The sequence below is a fragment of the Anomaloglossus baeobatrachus genome, chromosome 2 (genome assembly GCF_048569485.1).
Source record: "Anomaloglossus baeobatrachus isolate aAnoBae1 chromosome 2, aAnoBae1.hap1, whole genome shotgun sequence".
Classification (NCBI taxonomy): Eukaryota; Metazoa; Chordata; class Amphibia; order Anura; family Aromobatidae; genus Anomaloglossus; species Anomaloglossus baeobatrachus.
Window position 1 is genome coordinate 512192326 of NC_134354.1, and position 21114 is coordinate 512213439.

Genomic DNA, 21114 nt, shown 5'->3' on the forward strand with positions numbered 1-21114 from the left:
ATGTGACCAGCGCTACAAAAAGAACTGTGTGCGATCTCGGCAAATCTTATCTGCGATCTGGCGTGTCACATCGCCAACAAGATCGCTAGCGATGTCGCAGCGTGTAAAGCACCCTTTAGGATAGGTCATCACTGTCTGATCGGCCAGGATCTGACATTTCGCACCCCCACCAATCAGGTGTTTTTGGTGTCAGAGGAGGCAGCAGGTGGATGGAAATTCTTAGTTCCAGATATCCTCCATCTTTTGATAGGGCGGCGGTCGGATACTGCATATCTACCTCCTATTGATTTGAATAGGAGGCGAATGTGTGCAGTACTCGGCCACAACCGCTATCAGAAGACTGGGTATCTCCGGAGCTGAGCATTTCCGGCCATCTGTTACAGTCAAGAACAGCTGATCGGCAGAGGTGTCGGTTGCCGGACATTGATGACCTGTCCTGAGGATAGGCCATCAATGTTAAAGTAGTGGCCAACCTCTTTATTGAATAACACTTTTTTATTTTTATGATGATTACACCAGGACCAATTATTTTAGCATTCAGTTCTGATATGCTATACATGTGCAGTTACATTTTATTAATTATATACAGTGGAACCTGTGGGAGTGTGCTTGTTAACCAAGTTACTCGTTCAGCAAAGCAAGATTTCCCATAGGAAATCATTGCAATGCAGACAATTCGTTCCACTACTTGTTAAATGTCCTATTCTGGTCCCCAATTGTGCCATTCACACATGCACAAACACACACAAACATGCACAAACTCACACAAGCACGCACAAGCATGCACGCACATGCACATATTATGCTCACCTTACCTTACATTCCCTCGCCGGTCTCCTGAGACTTGCTCGCTAGTACGGGCTGTGTATCGGGTTACCATCATGACAAGGACGGAACTTCCGCTGCCAGAGCGCTGACGTCAAAGGCAGGAGCCGCTTGCCTCTGATTGATTAGCGCACTGCCTTTGAGTAGCGTCTGACAGCCAAAGTTCCTGCCTCGTCGCCATGCTTGCCGATACACTTCCTGGAGCGGCGAACTACAGGACCGAGGAGGCCGGCGATGGAACTGAAGGTAAGGTGAGCATAATACTGTATGTGTGTGCGTGCGTGTTTGTTTGTATGTGTTTTGTGCGTGCTTGTGTGTGTTTGTGTGGACTGCAAGTGCAGGTTAGAGCGCGGTGGATGTACGGAACCAGAAGTGTGTGCGGTGAGGATTTTGCTCGTACAGTAAAGCTTCCTTGTAAACCGAGTTACAAATTTAGAGAAAGCTTTGCTTGTTAATTGAAATTATCGTTAACTGGGTTACTCGTTAAGCGAGGTTCCACTGTATTAATATATTTAGCTTTAGTGGTTATATTATTGTAGGATGTTATTTCTATGTGTATAGTTGGGTTTTTATGCAACTTCTGTACTTTATCAAGTGATTGCATCCTGTTACCTCCATGTGTCACATAATTAGACATAAGTAAAATGTAAACCATTGAGCAATAACATAAAAACAACCTGTGTTATTTTGTGTTGGCCCCCTTTATGCCTCCAAAACCACCGGATACCACAGGATCTCTAAAGAGGTCCTGTGGTATCTGGCAACCTCAGATTTTTTTAGTCTTGAAAGTAAATCAGACTTTACAGTCAAGAACATCCCACAGATGATTGATAAGATTGATATCTGGAAAGTTTGAAGGCAAAGTCTAGACATTGAACTTTTCGTAGTATTCTTGAAAACACGTTTGTCAATAGGTTTTGTAGACAGCAGACTGGTATGTGCAGGTCATTTTAATATGAATCTATAAATTGGTTTCAATGTAATGCAGTTTTAGGAATCTTTACATTTAGAAAACAAAGAGCAAATGATTTTTTCCAGGCACATTGGTTATTAAACCACGTCAGTGATGACATTGAAAAATGAGCTTGGAGGCTTTTCAGAATTGGGAACAGGAGAAGATTATGATTGGTTTTCACTACTTGCATTATTCGATGTAGTTTTACATATATTTTTTTATCTTCCATGAGGATCAGGACACTGCCACACACGACGTTTCTTACACAGGATCATTTATTTTATGTTCCGGAGTAACCTATGCTCTCTTTCTCTAACTCGTAAATTATTTCCATCTCTAATTCAGCTGCCTGGAAGCTGGATGTGAATTGCTGTATTTTTTCTTCCAGTTCCAAGTGAAACTGCATCATTTCATCCAAAACCCTTTCCTAGCACTGAAGCACCAAGCGAAGAAGCTGGTAACATCATTACCTCTTTTAATGAGCAATATTTGTGTTTCTATGACAAAATTCTTCCCTGTTCTAACAGCCTCCATTTCTTCTTGGTATTCATTTTACTTCAGACAGCACACAGCCAAATCCTGAAATAAATACAACTGAAGCGCCACACACGTATGAACCAGAAACATATACTTTAGGTAATGACAATTCAATTATAAAGCATACCCTATGTTGTTTTTTGTGGCCTTAAAAAGGGTATGTATGACAGACTTGCACGTCAGCACCTTCTTATAGATTCAAATATTCGATAGTCTGTAAAATGTCTATATTATTATCTAAAACCTTTTTTTATAATGGTGAGATGGTCTCTGGAATAATGCAGGAGTGGTCATGTAGTGTTCGGAAGTTTTCAGCACTCCGACAGAAGTGAATGGAAGTTACAGTATGTAATCATCTCTCCATTTGGATGCGTTCTGCTAATGACCCCTGACTCCTGCTTTGCTGCGAGTGTAAGCCGAGTGTCATTATACTGTGATGCGATCCTGCGATCAGAGCACAGCTGTGGAGGAGAGGGAGGGACTAATCTCTCTATCTCCTCCATTATCAGCTGATATGTATATCGCACTGCACTCTGGTTAAATGTGAGTGCAGTGCAATGTTTCTCTTGCACCCATAGACTTGTATGGGTATGAGTGAAGACGAATCGGATTCCACCCGCAGCATGCTGCGATTGTTTTCTTGGTCCAATTAGGGATGAGAAAAAATGGCTCATGGGTGAGACCCCATAGGGTACCATGGATTCAAGTCCAATGCAAATTTTTATTGCATTCTACTAACTCCATTTTACTCGCCGTGTATCCTTACCCTAATAGTTAAAGTCTAAAATCCAAACAATAGTGCAGACAATGAAATTATATTAGTCTCGTGGCAGCAGTTCGGTCACCTCTGCCCATAAGTAACAATAGCTACGTGTTTCAGACGCCCTTGCATCTTTTGTCAGAGCTGAACTCCTGCGATGGGACTAACATAATTCATTGTCTACACTTTGTTTTGGATTTTGGATTTTAGCTACTATTGTTGCAATTATAGCTGTGGATTTTACTTCACTTTGGAGCTTTTAATTTGCCTTCCACGCTATTACAGAGCTTTCAACGGGGTTCCATGTGCATTATTCCGACTCAGGTGAGCTGGCTATCCCTTCTATTCAAGGATCCGCTGTTCATCATATAGTTGAGGTCCCAGATTTGAGAATCAAATATATCAAATATTTCTGATATATCTTGTGTGTCTATGCAAAAATTGAAAAATTTGTTTGCCTTTAATAATATGACTCTAAACACCTTGAAAGGTTACCAGCCTTATGAATATTCTCTCTTCATTGCTCAAAGAGGAACTTTCACCATTTTTGCCTTATAAACAGAACATACCTGCATATAATGACAGGAATGTATATAAAAACGTTTGTTTGTCTTATCTTCCACTCCGTTGCGGAGATACAGGTTACAAAAATTACTGTCAGCCTAATATGTTAATTTTCTTCATTTAACTGGGCATTTTATTTTCTTCAGTTCTGTGGGCATGTGCTTGCATTCCACTATGACACTGTCCAATCATGAAAAGGCAGCGTCCATACAGTTAGATACACAAATATTTGGCCAGTGACCAAATCTTTGTGATTTCGGCTCTGCATGCCACTATTTTAATTTAAAATTAAATAGCTGAGATGTAATTGAAGTATACACTATCAGGTTTAATTAAAGGGTTGAATAAAAATATCCTTTAAAATGTTTAGGGCTTCCCAATTTGTAATGGTTTGCCAGGCGTTTACTACAGCTGACTTCAGTTGTTGCTTGCTTGTGGTTCTTTCTGCCTTAAGTTTTGTATTAAGCAAGTGAAATATGATAGGGTTGAGATCTGATGATTGGCTCAACCATTGCAGATATTTCCACTTATTTACCTTATAAAACTCCTGGGTTGCTTTCACAGTATGCTTTGGGTCACGTACTATCCAATCATCCTTGCTGCATTTGCTTGAATCTGAGCATAAAGTATCACCCTGTACATCTCAGAATTCATCCAGCTGCTTCTGTCTTCAATCACGTGACATCATCAATAGATACTAGTGACCCAGTGCTATTAAAAGTCAGGCATGCACATGCCATCACACTGCCTTCACCAGTTTTATATTGGATAATGAGCTGTTCCAAGCATTCTCCATACTTTTTTCTTGTCATTCATTCTGGTAGAGGTTGGTCTTAGTTTCATCGGTCCAAAGAATGCTTTTTCCAGTACTGGACTGTATTTTGGTCTAATCCGACCTTTCAATTTTTAAGGCTGATTAATGGTTTGCATCTTGTGGTGAACCCTCTTTATTTCATCACAGAAATTCATCTCTTTATGGTACACTTTGATCCTGAAAGACCTACCTCTTGGAGAGTGCTATTCATTTCGGTGTGTAAGCAGGTGATCAGATATAACTATTCAGACAATGAAGAGGCAGTGGTGACAAGGATTATCACTTTTAATGGGAGATATTGATATAGCACAAGTAAGGGTCCCGTCACACGTAGCGACGCACCAATTATCCCACCAGTGATCCGACCTGGCAGGGATCGTTGGTGCGTCGCTACATGGTCGCTGGTGAGCTGTCAATCAAGCAGATCTCACCAACGACCAGCCACATGTGACTCGTGTAACGATGCTGTGCTTGGTAACCAGGGTAAATATCGGGTAACTAAGCAAAGCGTTTTGCTTGGTTACCCGATATTTACCCTGGTTACCAGCGTACACCACTTACAGTTTGCCAGCGCTGGCTCCCTGTATACCTTGCTAGGGTACACATTAGGTTACTAAGCAAAGCGCTTTGCTTAGTTACCCGATATTTACCCTGGTTACCAGCGTACGCTGCTTACACAGAGTCAGTGCTCGTTGGTCTCCCGCAGTCAAACACGCCGATGCGTGTTGCACAGCGGGAGACCAACGAGCAAAAAAAGTCCTGATCGTTTTGTAACGATCAGCGACCTCGCATCAGGGGCCTGCTCGCTGCTATGTGTCACACACAGCGATATTGCTGGCGAGGTCGCTGATGCGTCACAAAACCTGAGACGTTTTAGCGATCTCACTAGCGATATCGCTATGTGTGACGGGGGCTTAACAGTAGTAAATCAGATTATTTCAAAGTGGATTAATCAGCAGCACAAGTTTAGGGATTGCAATCACAGTATCCATTACACAATGTTATTACACAGTATTATTCTTACCACTAACTAACGGTCACTGTCGGCATTATCATACTCTAGATCCCTCTAGTAGGGAAACGTCAGTGTCACTCTATCTAAACAATACTATAAAGTGTACAATCATCAGGGCATTAACAGAATCAGGGACGCCACTCGTTAGGCGAGAACTCCAAATTGGGGGATCTCCACACACCCTGTACTGGCTGGCCACCTTTGTGCTCTGAAGCCCGGCCTAAGTCCCCACTCAATACCATATCTCTGCGCAGGAAGCAACGGCTCATTGAAACAGTCCTCTGCTACAGCCAAATCGTCTCTCAGGCCTAGTCCGAATCGGGTCACATTCTTCTACTGGCGCTGATCACAGGTCTTCCATTGATGCATGTCACTGCATGTCACAGTCTTCTACTTGCACATGCCTCTCTATATTTAGTAACTGTGACACAATTGTCACCTGGTCTGGTGTTTTCTCTTATTCCTTCCCTCTAGGAAATTGATTTATCGCTTTTGTAGTTTTGGCTGGGTTTTTTTTTTCTGCTGTTGCAATATCTGGCCACCAAATGGTGATGTTTACTTATTTAAGCTTCAGAGATCCTCAACTTCCTTACTGTTGGATGTTGTGAAGGTGTTTTTCTTCACTAAGGAATGGATTCAGCTATCATTCGCCGATGTTCTCTTCTGTTGACCTCCTGGCTTTTTTGAGTTCCCAAGCTCACCAGTGAACTTTTTTTTTTTGCAGAATGTACCAAACTGTTAATTTAGCCACTCCTAAAGGCTCAGTCACACACAACGACTTACCAGCGATCCCGAAAATGATGCGACCTGATAGGGATCACTGGTAAGTCGCTGGGAGGTCGCTGGTGAGATGTCACAAAGTCAGACCTTACCAACGATGCAGGAACGATACAGGTCGCAGTAGCGACCTGTATAACGATCTCAGCAGTCACTGTGACCCTTTCACACAGTGTCAAACACAGTGATGTGTCCTGCCCAGCAGGACATCGCCTTTGAAGAAAATGGCCTGGACCATTCGGCAACAACTAGAGATCTCATAGCAGGGGCCTGATCGCTGGTAGGTGTTACACATAACGAGATCGCTAACGGGATCGCTAATGCGTCACAGAAACCGTGACTCAGCAGCGATCTCGCTAGCGATCTCGTTATGTGTGACAGTACCTTAACACTTATGTTATCTCTCTAATGGATTTCTTCTTTTTTTCAGCCTAATGATGTTTTTCTTCCATTGAGAGCTCCTTTGACCACATGTTGTGCGTTCACAGCTACAACTTTCAATTGCAAATGTAACACCTAGAATCATCTACAGACCTTTTACCTGCTTAATTGATGATGGATTAATGACAGAATAGCCCAATAAAAAGCTTTTGAGATAACTGTCCAGTTAGTTTTGGTCCCTCTACTAAGATGCAGCTACACATTAAAGAGCTGTAATTCCTAAATCCTTACTACAATTAGGATGTGAATACCCTAAAATTAAAGCGTAAAGTCTGCACTTTAAGCTCATATTGATTATATAATAATAATTGTATCTTGCATATGTTTTGGTATACAGCTAAAATGACAAAACCTGTGTCACTGTCCAAATATTTCTGGACCTAACTGTAAGTAGAAAAAAGTAGACGCCCATAGTTCTGACCTAGATGAAAAACCCATTGAAATCAGGAACTGTGTCAGTGTGGTTAAGTGAGACTTTGTCTTATGTGGCAACGCTGACAGCGCCTTCCTTCTTAACAGCAATGCCCTCTTTCGTCAGATGCTCCTTAATCAGTTGCTGTTGAAGAAGGTTGTTTTCAAGTTGATGATGTAAGACAAAAGTTACATTGGCATAGTTAGTGTCCTCATTGGACATTTCAATGAGGTCAGAACTGTGTGAGTCTAGTTTTTTCTACCTATGGTCGCTGCATTCTTATGATTAGATATTATAGTGGGATGACAGAACACCTGCAGATCTGAAGGAAATGAAATGTCCAGTTGAATGACGAAAAAATTGACACCGGTAATTTAAGCGCCCTGTATCTTCATAATGAAGTCATAAAAAAAATATTTTTTTTCACGTACATTTCTGTAACTATATGCAGGACTATACAGTTTCTAAAGCAAAAAATGGTGAAACATCCTCTTTAATTAGTTCTGGACAATAAATTCTGAACACTATTGTGTGTGCACTACCCAGAGTAATTCTAATATAACACAAGAGTCTATAATGGACAACATTGCTCTGAATTGGTGGTCTTAAGGGTACGTTACACGCTGCGATATCGGTACCGATATCGCTAGCGAGCGTACCCGCCCCCATCGGTTGTGCGTCACGGGCAAATTGCTGCCCGTGGCGCACAACATCGCTTGCACCCGTCACATAGACTTACCTTCCCTGCAACGTCGCTCTGGCCGGCGATCCGCCTCCTTTCTAAGGGGGCGGTTCGTGCGGCGTTACAGCGACATCACACGACAGCCGTCCAATAGCAGAGGAGGGGCGGAGATGAGCGGCCTGAACATGCCGCCTACCTCCTTCCTTCCTCATTGCCGGTGGACGCAGGTAAGGAGATGTTCGTTGTGCCTGCGGTGTCACACATAGCGATGTGTGCTGCCGCAGGAACGACGAACAACATCGTACCTACAGCAGCAACGATATTTGGAAAAGGAGCAATGTGTCAACGAGCAATGATTTTTCATGTTTTTGTGCTCATTGATCGTCGCTCCTTGGTGTCACACGCTGCAATGTCGCTAACGGCGCCAGATGTGTGTCACTAACGACGTGACCCCGACGATATATTGTTAGCGATGTCGCAGCGTGTAAAGCACCCTTAACACAGGCATAGAAGCAAGTCTACTAGAGAAGAACAAAGGGTGGCTAAAAGATAAACGTTCAATTTTTTCCCTCACATTTTGTCATAAATGTTCTACATTTCAGCAGCCTCCTAATTTTTTTTTTTAGGGGGATGCACTTGTTGCTTTAAACTTTATACTATATTGCCCTAGAAATAACTAAAACACAAAGTGATCTTTATTGCAGCATCCCATGAAAAAAAAGTTGTTCAGAAGTTTTCTTCAACTTCCAAGCCAGAGACAACAACTGGTAAAATCAGTTTCTTAATGAAATGCATGCAATCATTCAGTACTGATCTATATCAGAACAAATAGTACAGACATCAGTTTTCTAAAGAGTAGACATTTGCTTAATGAACTGCTGCTGATATCTTAAGTTGGCTTCAATCATCCCTGTTATGATAAATATAATTTATGCATTTTTACTTCTATTTATCACGTTATGACTTCATTACTGTTTGTTAGATGTGAGATGGTGACCAGAGTTCCAAACACTAGAACATCTGTACGTAGTTGACTTAAGTTCCATTACTCTATAATTTCCAAAGCTTTCTAATCAAACTGACAGATAAAGCAGTGAAAATAAACCACAGAATTATCAGTATTAAATATATTATATGCAGAAAGTATGAAGCCAATGGACATGTCAAAAAGTCCATTGGATATAGTTTTAATCAAAATCTTGAAAGTGAGAGACAGCAGAAAGTCAAGGCATCCCATTGGCAACTTTTCTGTTCTCTCCAATATCATGTAGCAGTAGGTGTTATTGACTGAAGTATCAAGGACCTACAGTATAATGTCCAGAAGATTTAGGAACTTGCATGTGGAAATCCAAAATTAAATGCAGTATTTAAATGTCCTTAGAATTTAAACAACAGTGAGAATGAATGAGTCTTATTTACAAGACATTTAGTTTTCTAGGTAGTGCTTTTATCAAATTGGTTATTTGATAATGTATCGTGTTGCTCAACAGATGCAAAACAAATGCAAAAATAACAGGCTAAAGCGGGCTTTACACGCTGCGACATCGCTAATGCGGAGTCGTTGGGGTCACGGAATTTGTGCCGCACATCCGGCCGCATTAGCGATGCCGTTGCGTGTGACACCGATAAGCGATTTTGCATCGTTGTAAAAACGTGCAAAATCGCTAATCGGCGACACGGGGGTCCATTCTTAAAAATCGTTACTGCAGCAGTAACGAAGTTGTTCCTCGTTCCTGCGGCAGCACACATTGCTCCATGTGACACCGCAGGAACGAGGAAGCTCCCCTTACCTGCCTCCCGGCCGCTATGCGGAAGGAAGGAGGTGGGCGGGATGTTACGTCCCGCTCATCTCCGCCCCTCCGCTGCTATTGGGCGGCGGTTCAGTGACGTTTCAGTGACGTCGCTGTGACTCCGCACGGACCGCCCCCTTAGAAAGGAGGCGGTTCGCCGGTCACAGTGACGTCGCCGGACAGGTAAGTATGTGTGACGGCTCTGGGCGATGTTGTGCGGCACGGGCAGCAATATGCCCGTGTCGCGCAACAGATGGGGGCGGGTACCCACACTAGCGATATCGGGATCGATATCGCAGTGTGTAAAGTAGCCTTAAGTTTAGTAAAGCTGCTAAAAATGAGACTAAATGCACCAAATTTATCATGGAATCTCAGGCTGGAGATAACTTTGGTGCATCCAATTTATTTAGTAACTTCTTTCATAGACTATAAGGGAGGCTTCTCTGGGTACTACATATTAGAAGATTGCAGTCTACTAATCATATGTAATATAAGTAACTCCGGCACTCAAGAGGAATTTTATTTTGATTATTTTTATTCAAAAAAAGGTTATTTCTTCCAGTAAGGTTATTATAAATAAAACGTTTCGGCTATTCGCCTTCTTCAATTTTATATGGTTCTATATAATGAGAAAACAAAGTATCAATACAATATGTATATACACATACATCAAATAGAAGAGAAAATCATGTCACAAACGGGGTAAATCAAAATATCAATTTCACTTTCAATTTCACTTCAATATCAATTCAAAAAAAAAAAAAAAAAACCACGAGCAGTTCTGGGTGCATATTGCTAATCCCTGCCTAATAAGGGATTATATCCCCCAACTAGTCTGCCCTCTTAGCATGTTAGTACGCCCACAGTAGTTCACAGGTGCATACTAAAGGCCCAGTCACACTAAACAACTTACCAGCGATCCCAACAATGATACAACCTGATAGGGATCGCTGGTAAGTTGCTAGGAGGTCGCTGGTGAGATGTCACACTAAGAGATGCTCCAGCGATCCCACCAGCAACCTGACCTGGCAGGGATCGCTGGAGCCTCGCTACACGTGGAAGCGATGCTGCGCTTGGTAACTAAGGTAAATATCGGGTAACCAACCCGAAATTTACCTTGGTTACCAGCGCACACCGCTTACCGCTGGCTCCCTGCACACCTAGCCACAGTACACATCGGGTTAATTACCCGATGTGTACTCTGCTACGTGTGCAGGCAGCAGGACCCGGCTTCTGCGGACGCTGGTAACCACGGTAAACATCGGGTAACCAAGAAGCCCTTCCATTGGTTACCTGATATTTACCTTCGTTACCAGCATTCACAGCTTTCACACTGCCAGTGCCGGCTCCCTGTTCCCTGCACTCCTAGCCACAATACACATCGGGTTAATTACCTGATGTGTACTCCGGCTACGTGTGCAGAGAGCAGGGAGCCGGCACTGACAGCTGAGAGCGGGGACGCTGGTAACAAAGGTAAATATCGGGTAACAAAGGAAAGGGCTTCTTGGTTACCCGATGTTTACCGTGGTTACCAGCGTCCGCAGAAGCCTGCTCCCTGCTCACTGCACATTTAGTTCTTGCTCTTTCGCTGTCACACACAGCGATGTGTGCTTCACAGCGGGAGAGCAACAACTAAAAAATGGCCCAGGACATTCAGCAACAACCAGCGACCTCACAGCAGGGGCCAGGTTGTTGCTGGATGTCACACACAGCAACATCGCTAGCAAGTTGTGCCTCAGCAGCGATGTTGCTAGCGATGTTGCTTAGTGTGATGGTACCTTTACATGCTATTCAATTCAGCATCATCAGCAGTGATGCCGTACCTGTGTTCACTGTGACCAATCCCCTGTGGAGCCCTGTGGATCTACTAACATGCTAAGAGGGTGGACTAGTCAGGGGATATAATGCCCTTGCGATTAGTCCATGCCCTCATTAGCATAAGATAAAAGATCTGCAGAAATACCTTTTTCTAAATATCCCTTTATGTATGTTAGTGTATACAGGAATGGTTAGGCAGGGATTAGCAGTATGTACCCAGAACTGCTCGTGGTTCTGGGTGCATATTGCACCTGACAGGTTCCCTTTAAATTGGGCAGCCATTGTAGGAATAGAGTAAGTGGTGTGCAGCACTGAGGAGCAGCTAATGCTGTAGTGAAAAGAAGTTTAGGCAGATAACAATATAACCATTCATTCTACTATATGAAACTATGTGATAAATAATGTTATTCTAGGAATAATAACTTGTCCCCCTTCAAAAAAATCTATATCCTCAAGCACAGTTTGGTATAAAAAAATAAAATAAAACACTATACCACTGTCCCCTGGTCTACTGGTGAGTCTTCACCAGTGCCTACTGGTGTCTGGCATTGACTGAGATGCTGTTGACATGTTGACAGCACAGCAGTCAATCAGTTATCTCATTAATGGCTGCTATTCTTTTGACATGTGAGCACCGCAGTATATGCCAATCACCTGGAGCAGGGAATTGTGAGTATAAGGAAGATACCTTAAAAGTGGACAACCCTATAAGCATCATTAGTGCTAATGTTATTAAAGAGGCTCACATTTTTTTCATCTTAAACTGGACATACAAGGTAACAATGGCTGAAGAGCGTAATAAAACATTTATTTTTTGTTCTGTTTTTATCCTTTTACCAAATTATTTGGTAAATTATAAGTTACATTTTTTTAAGTTGAAATGGGTGCTATAAGATATTTTTCACTTGGGATGTGTGCACTTTAGTGCACAGAAAACTCACATCTTTCAGATAAGATTCTTATGGTAGCACAACTGAGTTTACTTGTGTCACATTACAAACAGCACAGCTGAGTTTACCTGTGTGACATTACAAAACCTTCCATCATTCCTCCTCCTGTGATAGTACTATCAGATCTACTGTAGTGCCACATCCCCACACTGCCTGTCTGGGGCCATGTCAATAATCACACTTATGTCTGTTGTGCCATGTAATATGTGTAATTTGTAATGTCATGTGTTTCTGCCTGCTTATTATTGGGCAGCTAATACAGGGAGAAGAATACAAGCCACAGTGAAAAATATCTGATAACACCCAAAAATTAACTAACTAAGTGCCAAATAATGTGATTGCTATTATCTCATACAGCCATGATTATGTTGTGTTGTATGTCCAGTTTAACATGAATAATTTGGTGAAAGATCTGCTTTAAGTAAATATACAATAGCTTTGCTATTTTTGACCTATGGTAGAATTGGCTGTTCAATCAATGCATGACCATATTATATGCATAAGCGATGTCTGTATGTTGTGTGTCAGTGCTGCACTGGAAATGATAAATGCCTACACATCGGTTACATTCAGGGTTGTTGGTAGTTTTTGAACATTACTAGGGTACTGGTAGAGGCAGAGGAAACATACTATTAATGTAATAGTTTCAGTACCAAGCGACAAAAGACTCACTCGCCTCTGGTGCACTATACTGCAAATGTCATTAATCACATGCAAAGAACATGATACATTACAGGAGTAGTCATGGGAGGATATATGTTGAAGCCTCAATTTGACCAGTATGCAGTAAATAGTATTAAATAAATCAGTTTGTGCTACATGAAGAAATGGGCAACAATAGTTTTTGTTTTATCCAACATGTATTTTTTTTTGTTTTTTCAAAATGAGAAATGGTGTGCACATTTGACAGTATTGACTATCTGCAATTACTTTGCAGCATCAAAGAAAACGAGAGTAACTCCGATGCCGTATAAAACACCACTACCAGAAAAGACACATCCCACAGCCGGTATTGTAATTACTGTACTGTTCTGCTCAGAGTTTTTACAGGACACTGTAATCTATTAGTATTTCACAGCCTATCCTAAAGTTATAGTGTAGCCAGAAAGGTCTTGTCCAAAATTCACTGGTAGGTCTAGAGTCAGAAACAATCTTACCATCTAAACACAGTAACGTCCATTGCGGTAGCAGTACTGGTTACTGCTTTTCCTGCACGCCGGCTATTTCTTTTACAGTGCTTTTGCTGTCTCTTCATTTCTGATGAGAAACCTCGAGCAAGTGCACTGTCACTGTGCATATTGCATAGTTACAAGAATCTACTGACCATCCATCATGGTTGACAACTTGCACATTCTCAGTAGAGATGGGACTAGTTAAGCCCCTGAAACAGATTTCACTGATGATGCTTCGTTTCAGGGAGGGGGCAGAGGCTGTGGAAATGACCACAGCCTCTACCCCCTGATGATGACGTATTTGACTATCCCAACATGCACTGGGATTCTCAAATTGCACAGTTACAAGAATCTACTGAGCATTTGTCAGAGTTGACAAACGGCACATGCTCAGTAGAGATGGGACTGGCTGAGCCCCTGAAACAGATTTCACTGATGACACTTTGGGTCAGGGAGGGGGCAGAGGCTGTGGAACAGACCACAGCCTCTACCCCTGATGATGACTTATTTGACTATCCCAACATGCACTGGGGTTCTCAAATGACAGGTAATCAAAGAGGAAGTAGTAAAAAAAAAGTAGTTAGAGTAGTGAGAGAAAAGGATAGATTATGACATTAAATAGATAGGATTTAGGATTTAAACTAATTTTAGTTTTGGACCAGCCCTTTAAATCTAAAGGGCCATGTACACGCTGCGACATCGCTAATGATATATCGTCGGATCACGGGGGTTGTGACGCACATCTGGTGCCGTTAGCGACATCGCAGCGTGTGACAGCTAGGAGCGACGAGCAACGATTGGAAAAACGGCAAAAATCGTTGATCGTTGACACGTCGCTCCTTTTCCAAATGTCGTTGCTGTTGCATGCCGCTGGTTGTTCCTCGTTCCTGCGGCATCACACATCGATGTGTGTGACACCGCAGGAACGAGGACCAACTCCTTACCTGCGTCCACCGGCAATGAGGAAGGAAGGAGGTGGGCGGCATGTTCCGGCCGCTCATCTCCGCCCCTGCTCTGCTATTGGGTGGCCGCTTAGTGACGCCGCAGTGACATCACTGTGACGCCGAACGCACCTCCCCCTTGAAGGAGGGATTGTTGGGCGGTCACAGCGACGTCGCTGACCAGGTATGTGCGTGTGACGCTGCCGTAGCGATAATGTTCGCTACGGCAGTGATCACCACATGTCGCACGTACGACAGGGCGGGTGCTATCGTGCATGACATCGCTAGCAATCGCTAGAGATGTTGCAGCGTGTAAAGCAGCCTTAAGTGGGTGTTATCAAACAGCAGCTCGAACAGGAAGATGTTAAATTCAGCTATCATTGCATCGTGTTTCCAGCTCAACGTGAAAGATTTAGTGAAAGGTCCTCTTTGAGAAGCAAGCTGATAAATAGGTTATAACGTCTTATTATTTTTTAGTGTGATAACTCAAATTTTTATTCCACTTTTTACAGCCTATATACAGTACATATCTAGTGTTAAGTAGAACAACATGGATGGTCTCTATGGTTTCCTAGTTTGTAATGGAGTTAGTGTAATTAGATGATGAAGTGCAACGGGAATTGAGTAAGTGATACATAGGGCTATTACTTTACAGTTTATGAGTAACATAATATAGGATATTTAAAAGCAGAAGTCAGAACAGGAGATATTTATCCTCAGTTTAAGTGGCATAACTAACTAATACTTCTATTCTGCTCAGTTTTAAAGGTTATACAACCAATTGAGTTAATTGAAGAAACGTCAACCATCGTTGGTAAATAAACATCTGCCGCAGTATTTTTCTCCTTTAATTTAGACCATATTGCATGTTCTTTTTTTAGGCTACTGTACTTATGATAATAAAGGCTTGCATCTCTTCATTTTTTTGCAGATCTTGCAAATTGTTATCTTGCTTTTGCCACATTTTAAAATCATATGATCTAATTTTGAAGCGTTTCTGAAAAACTCATATATATAGGGTTTATATATTGTCTTAATGAAGTCAAGCTCTTACTTTTTATTTCTAGTTCCAACTGAAATCCAAAAACTTATTCCCAAAAAGGCCCATTCTACGGAGAGTCCTTCCTTACCAGTTGGTAATGATTCTTTTTTCCTTTTAGATTTTTTTCCCTTTAATGGCTGTATGATGTTTCATTGCAAACAGCCGAGTAGTATCGGTCCAGTGTAGGAGAGTTCTGTGTTACTAACACTGTTTTATTCTGTGCAGATCCTAGCACATCTCATATTCTTCCTATTGATGATTTGGGAGTTGACATTTTTCAGCATACCAAGAGACCTCTGGGTAAACACAAGTTTGTTAATTTTTCTCTATGCAGAAAGTGTTTGTGTTTGTTCAATATTTTGTGGTTTGTAACTGTAGACAACTTTACGTGTAAATGGCCCTGTATCAAAAACGAAATTATTATTACTCATTATTACAGCGAAGGGGTGAGGATTCGGTAGGTGAAGGTAGAGCTGGTCATGCAGCGGTATAAGAGACTGAGAGTTATTGCAGGTTATAGGCTTATCAGAAGAAGTAGGTCTCAAGGTGATCAACGGTAGGCAAGAGTCTTAAGGCCCCGTCACACTAAGCAACATCGCTAGCAACATCGCTGCTAACGAACAACTTTTGTGACGTTGCTAGCGATGTTGCTGTGTGTGACATCCAGCAACAAACCGGCCCCTGCTGTGAGGTCGTTGGTTGTTGCTGAATGTCCTGGGCCATTTTTTAGTTGTTGCTGTCCCGCTGTGAAGCACAGATCGCTGTGTGTGACAGCGAGACAGCAACAACTAAATGTGCAGGCAGCAGGAGCCGGCTTCTGCGGAGGCTGGTAACCAATGTAAACATCGGGTAACCAAGAAGCCCTGTCCTTGGTTACCCGATATTTACCTTTGTTACCAGCCTCCGCCGCTCTTACTGTCAGTGACGGCTCCTGCTCTGTGCACATGTAGCTGCAGCACACATCGGGTAATTAACCCGATGTGTGCTGTAACTAGGAGAGCAGGGAGCGGTGTGCGCTGCTCCCTGCTCTGTGCACATGTAGCTGCAGCACACATCGGGTAATTAACCCGATGTGTGCTGTAGCTAGGAGAGCAAGGAGCCAGCGCTAAGCGGTGTGCGCTGCTCCCTGCTCTGTGCACATGTAGCTGCAGCACACATCGGGTAATTAACCCGATGTGTGCTGTACTAGGAGAGCAGGGAGCCAGCGCTCAGTGTGCGCTGCTCCCTGCTCTCTGCACGTGTAGCTGCGTGAGCTGGTAACCAAGGTAAATATCGGGTTGGTTACCCGATATTTACCTTAGTTACCAAGCGCAGCATCTTCCACGCGGCGCTGGGGGCTGGTCACTGGTTGCTGGTGAGCTCACCAGCAACTCGTGTAGCGACGCTCCAGCGATCCCTGCCAGGTCAGGTTGCTGGTGGGATCGCTGGAGCGTTGCAGTGTGACATCTCACCAGCAACCTCCTAGCAACTTACCAGCGATCCCTATCGTTGTTGGGATCGCTGGTAAGTTGCTTAGTGTGACTGGACCTTAATATATTGGGGTAGAGAGTTCCACGGGAGGCACTGGAGAAATTTTGTATGCAATTGTGGGAAGAGGAGATAAGAGAGAAGTTGAAAAAGACATTTTGTGAGGAACTGAGATTGCGTGCAGGTAAGTACCAGGAGACCAGGTCACAGATATATGGAGGAGACAGTTGTAGATAGCTTTGTAAGACGTGGTTAGGGTTTTGAACTGGAAATTTGGGCAATTGGAAGCCAGTGACAGTATTGACAGAGCAGGGAGGCTGGGGAATAATGGAGGACAGCTGGATTAGTCAGGCGGAAGAGTTTAGGATAGATCGGAGGGGTGTGATAGTGTTACTACAATCTGATGATCATACAATCAGCGTATTTTACTAGTGCTATACTCAGTGTTATTAGTAATTCACTTGTTGGTTGTCCCTTAAACTCACTACATGGAGTTGGTTGTAGTGTATGCCATGTTTTTTTTATATATATATATATATATATATATATATATATATATATAAAATAAGACATTATTCTACAATTGGAATGCCAATTGGCGACAGTAAACCTTTCATCTGGAATGGCAAATAGAATTATGACTGAGAAAGCGATGCTTTTTCTAAAGTAGATACAAAATAACTCCTGGGTTATTATTTAAATGGTTTTTACATTGGCGAGTATTTATGTTTCTAAACTATTCACCTCAAGAATATTTTGGATAATAAAATCCAAACCATCACAATATTGTTTGTATTCATAGACCAACACATCTTAGCATTTGGTTTAAATGTCAAGTGATTTCTTGCAGATATATCTCAAAAACTGATTATTTCCATATGTCCTTATTTTCAAACTGTTCTATGCCCTGTGTCTTAGATCACATTTATTTGGTGTAATTTTGCATTAGTGATCTGCAAATATTTTCTTTATCCATTGTATTCTCTTGTTATATCCTGGTTTTGGCCTTCAAATAGTAACACAAAATTTTTAACCAAAATTCTGTCATGGGAAGTTGGTCTTCCAAAACTTTTCTGTTTTACTTTTGACTTAATATTTGTTTTGATTTATGTGTTATAAATATGTATTCAGCAGCTTTCATTTTTCCTCTCCTGGAAAGGGAAAAGTGGCAACAATTCAAGGTTATCATAATGGCTTATATCTCCTGTAGAATTCTATGAGCCCATACTATACATATATATGCTTTCGGCTTTATATGGAAACAATTGAAATTTTACCATAAGATTTATTCTTTAATATATATATTGAGATCTTAAAGGGCACCAATCACCAGGATTTTCATATATAACCTAAAGCTAGTGCTATATCAGGCTGATATATACCTTTAGTGGTCAGCTCAGATGGTTAGGTTTTGAATCCAAGAAAGTAAAGTTTATAAAATCACCAGCTTCTTGAGTGACAGCAGCTGAGGATCAGATAATATCTGGGGGGGGGGTATTCATAGTTATCTCCTTCATCTGTTAGAATTAGCATAAGTATTATACAATCAGTTTACTTTTTCACTAGCAGGACCTGTGTGAGGTCATACCCACGTGACCAGAAGGGGCAGGGCCTCAGCCAACAAAGCTGATACCAGGTAGCAACATTTCTGTTGGCTGAGGCCCCGCCCCTTCTAGTCACATGGGTTTGACCTCACACAGGTCCTGCTAGTGAAAAAGTAAACTGATTGTATAATACTTATGCTAATTCTAACAGGGGGAGGGGATAACTATTACCCCCCCCAGATATTATCTGCTCCTCAGCTGCTGTCACTCAAGAAGCTGGTGATTTTATAAACTTTACTTTCTTGGATTTCAAAACCTAAACATCTGAGCTGACTACTAAAGGTATGTATAGAATCAGCCTGATAGTGCCAGTATAGCACTGGCTTTAGCTTATATACGAAAATCCTGGTGATTTGTTCCCTTTAACAAGAAGCATTACAGATCCATAGGGACTGTATATGCCTCAGTACATAGACCATTTATGAGACCTTAATATTATTTATTTCCTTTTTTTCTATGCAAAGGAAAATGTATAAAATAAATCTTTATGTTTCAGAGCCAAATAAAACAGAAAAAGCTAGTACCCTTAAATTCGACAGACCTACAAAAAGTCCATCATCTGCTGGTAAATTTAAATTAATTTTTCTATTCGAAGAAAAATATATATTTTTGTTCAATATTCAGAATCGTCCAGTATTTATAAGATATGTTATATTCTACACAGTGATAACATCACAGCAGCCCAAAAAGATGCCAATTTACCTCATTAGTCTTCAAATATTTGCGGATCCAACACTTGAAAGTGGTAAAGTTGCTTGATTTACATTAGCATGGCATGCTTATTTTTACTTCTGTCCCTTTAGTCCAAGTAGCACCTACAATGCTTTGAAATTCCTTCTTGGTTCTTGTTTTTTTTTCAGCCCTTTTCTTACAATTCTTTTATTTCGATAGATGCACAGATAGAGTACAGTTTGTTGCAGCAAATACAAATATACCCACAGAATTTTTTTTACATGACTCCAACTGTGAGACCTGATTGGTGAGCTTTTGCGAATCCTCTTCTGTTCTTTATTCACACACCACCTTAAACTCAACAAACTCTGCTCCACCTGTAAATGTGTAGCAATAATATTATATAAAGGCTAGCTCCAAGCGTTACAGATCGACGCCCAAGTGCATAAAATGTAGCGATAATGTGTTACAAAGTCTGCCTATTCTACTGTTCATTATTTCTACTAGTAATATTTTTTTCCTAGTATTGTTTTCCAGCAATGAGTTTATAACATTTGTTCTTTTATTTACATTCCAGAACAAAATGAGACACAAACCACCCCACCTCCTATTCCTAAAACAACTCATTCAAATAAAATGTTACACTCAAAACCTGGTAATTTACAAATTATTTCATTGTTTCACTTTCATTTTTTTTTTCTTCTTTCAAGTCTAAATGTTACATAAAGTGTGTATCATGGAAATATCACAATGAATATGTCAGCAGAAAACATTCTGAAAAGAAAAAATATTCACCGGTTGAATCCCTCACCTCTCCAGCGCTGCCAATCCAATTGTCCCAACTGGTTTCTGTTTATCTTTGCTGCTGCGATCACATGACGTATTCATGTGATTGCTGCAGCCAATTACTGTGATCTCTGTATCTACAGTATGATACCACAGAGATGATTAATTGACTGAGAACTGTTTCATGTTTTTCACTTAAAGGGGTTGTCCACCACTCGAATAATCAACGGTGCTGTTCCAGCTGTATCGGCACTCGTGCTCTCTGGACTCATGTCAGGTTGTTACATCTTACAAGCCCTGCACCGAATCAGTGTTGGCTTCACTGTCCCGGCCTTTAAACGTATCAAACATCAAGAGGAAGTGAGCAGGCAGCTGCAGCTCTGACTTCTTGGTGTTAGATTTGTCTGAAGGCAAGGAGAGTCAAGCCAGTGCATGAGTCCTGGGAGAGCTAGTATTAACACCGCTAGAACAGAACAGTCATTGGGGAAGAGTATGTGCTTTTATTTTGATGGGTCAAACATTATGATTGAGAAGGGGTTGTCTGAGCAGTGGGCAACCAATTTCACTGTTGAATCGTTGAAGTACAATTGTGTTTTATGCGTTTTTGAGATATTTAGTGAATTCAACATCTGCATGTTACTAAAGTATTGGACATGCAACCCTACCAAGATTATTACTAATGAGGAAAAGTCTGCAAAGTTGTAGGTTGTTGATTTGGTTTTTGTTGAAAGCTTTAAATTAGCCAAAAAAAATGGACATGCAGGTGCCATATTTACTTTATACAATATTACGCATTTCTTTTGTTCTTCATCACAGCTTGAAAATCAACACAGACAATATCTATCAATTTAATTAGTTTTCACATCTTTGATGTGGTCAGATGTACCTTTGGGTAAAGAGTAGTGATGGGCAAATCCAGACTGTAAAAATACGGATGCGTGCAAGTAATCTAGTACCTGTGCACCGATCCCAGGCCCGGAATTCTCAGAGAACTCCGGGTAACTATTCCAATATTGCCACCCATGAAATTGAAAAAAATAAGTGGAAAGAAAGAAAATAAGAATAAAGCAAAAGCGTTATACTTAACAAT

General features: G+C 41.5%; 1 protein-coding gene across 17 annotated transcripts in view; it reads left to right on the forward strand.

Moving 5' to 3' along the window:
* The window catches only part of ABI3BP (ABI family member 3 binding protein), a 566204-nt gene that overhangs the window by 365600 nt on the left and 179490 nt on the right, over positions 1–21114 (forward strand). For 15 of the 17 annotated variants that reach the window (XM_075336532.1, XM_075336540.1, XM_075336538.1 and 12 more), the window contains 10 exons: positions 2169–2237; positions 2342–2416; positions 8487–8549; positions 13278–13349; positions 15214–15267; positions 15521–15589; positions 15721–15795; positions 19063–19131; positions 19231–19311; positions 19816–19893. In XM_075336532.1, coding sequence (XP_075192647.1) covers positions 2169–2237; positions 2342–2416; positions 8487–8549; positions 13278–13349; positions 15214–15267; positions 15521–15589; positions 15721–15795; positions 19063–19131; positions 19231–19311; positions 19816–19893 — 705 coding nt within the window. The remainder of the gene's footprint in view (positions 1–2168; positions 2238–2341; positions 2417–8486; positions 8550–13277; positions 13350–15213; positions 15268–15520; positions 15590–15720; positions 15796–19062; positions 19132–19230; positions 19312–19815; positions 19894–21114) is intronic. The other 2 variants (XM_075336533.1, XM_075336541.1) reach the window with 2 other exon arrangements.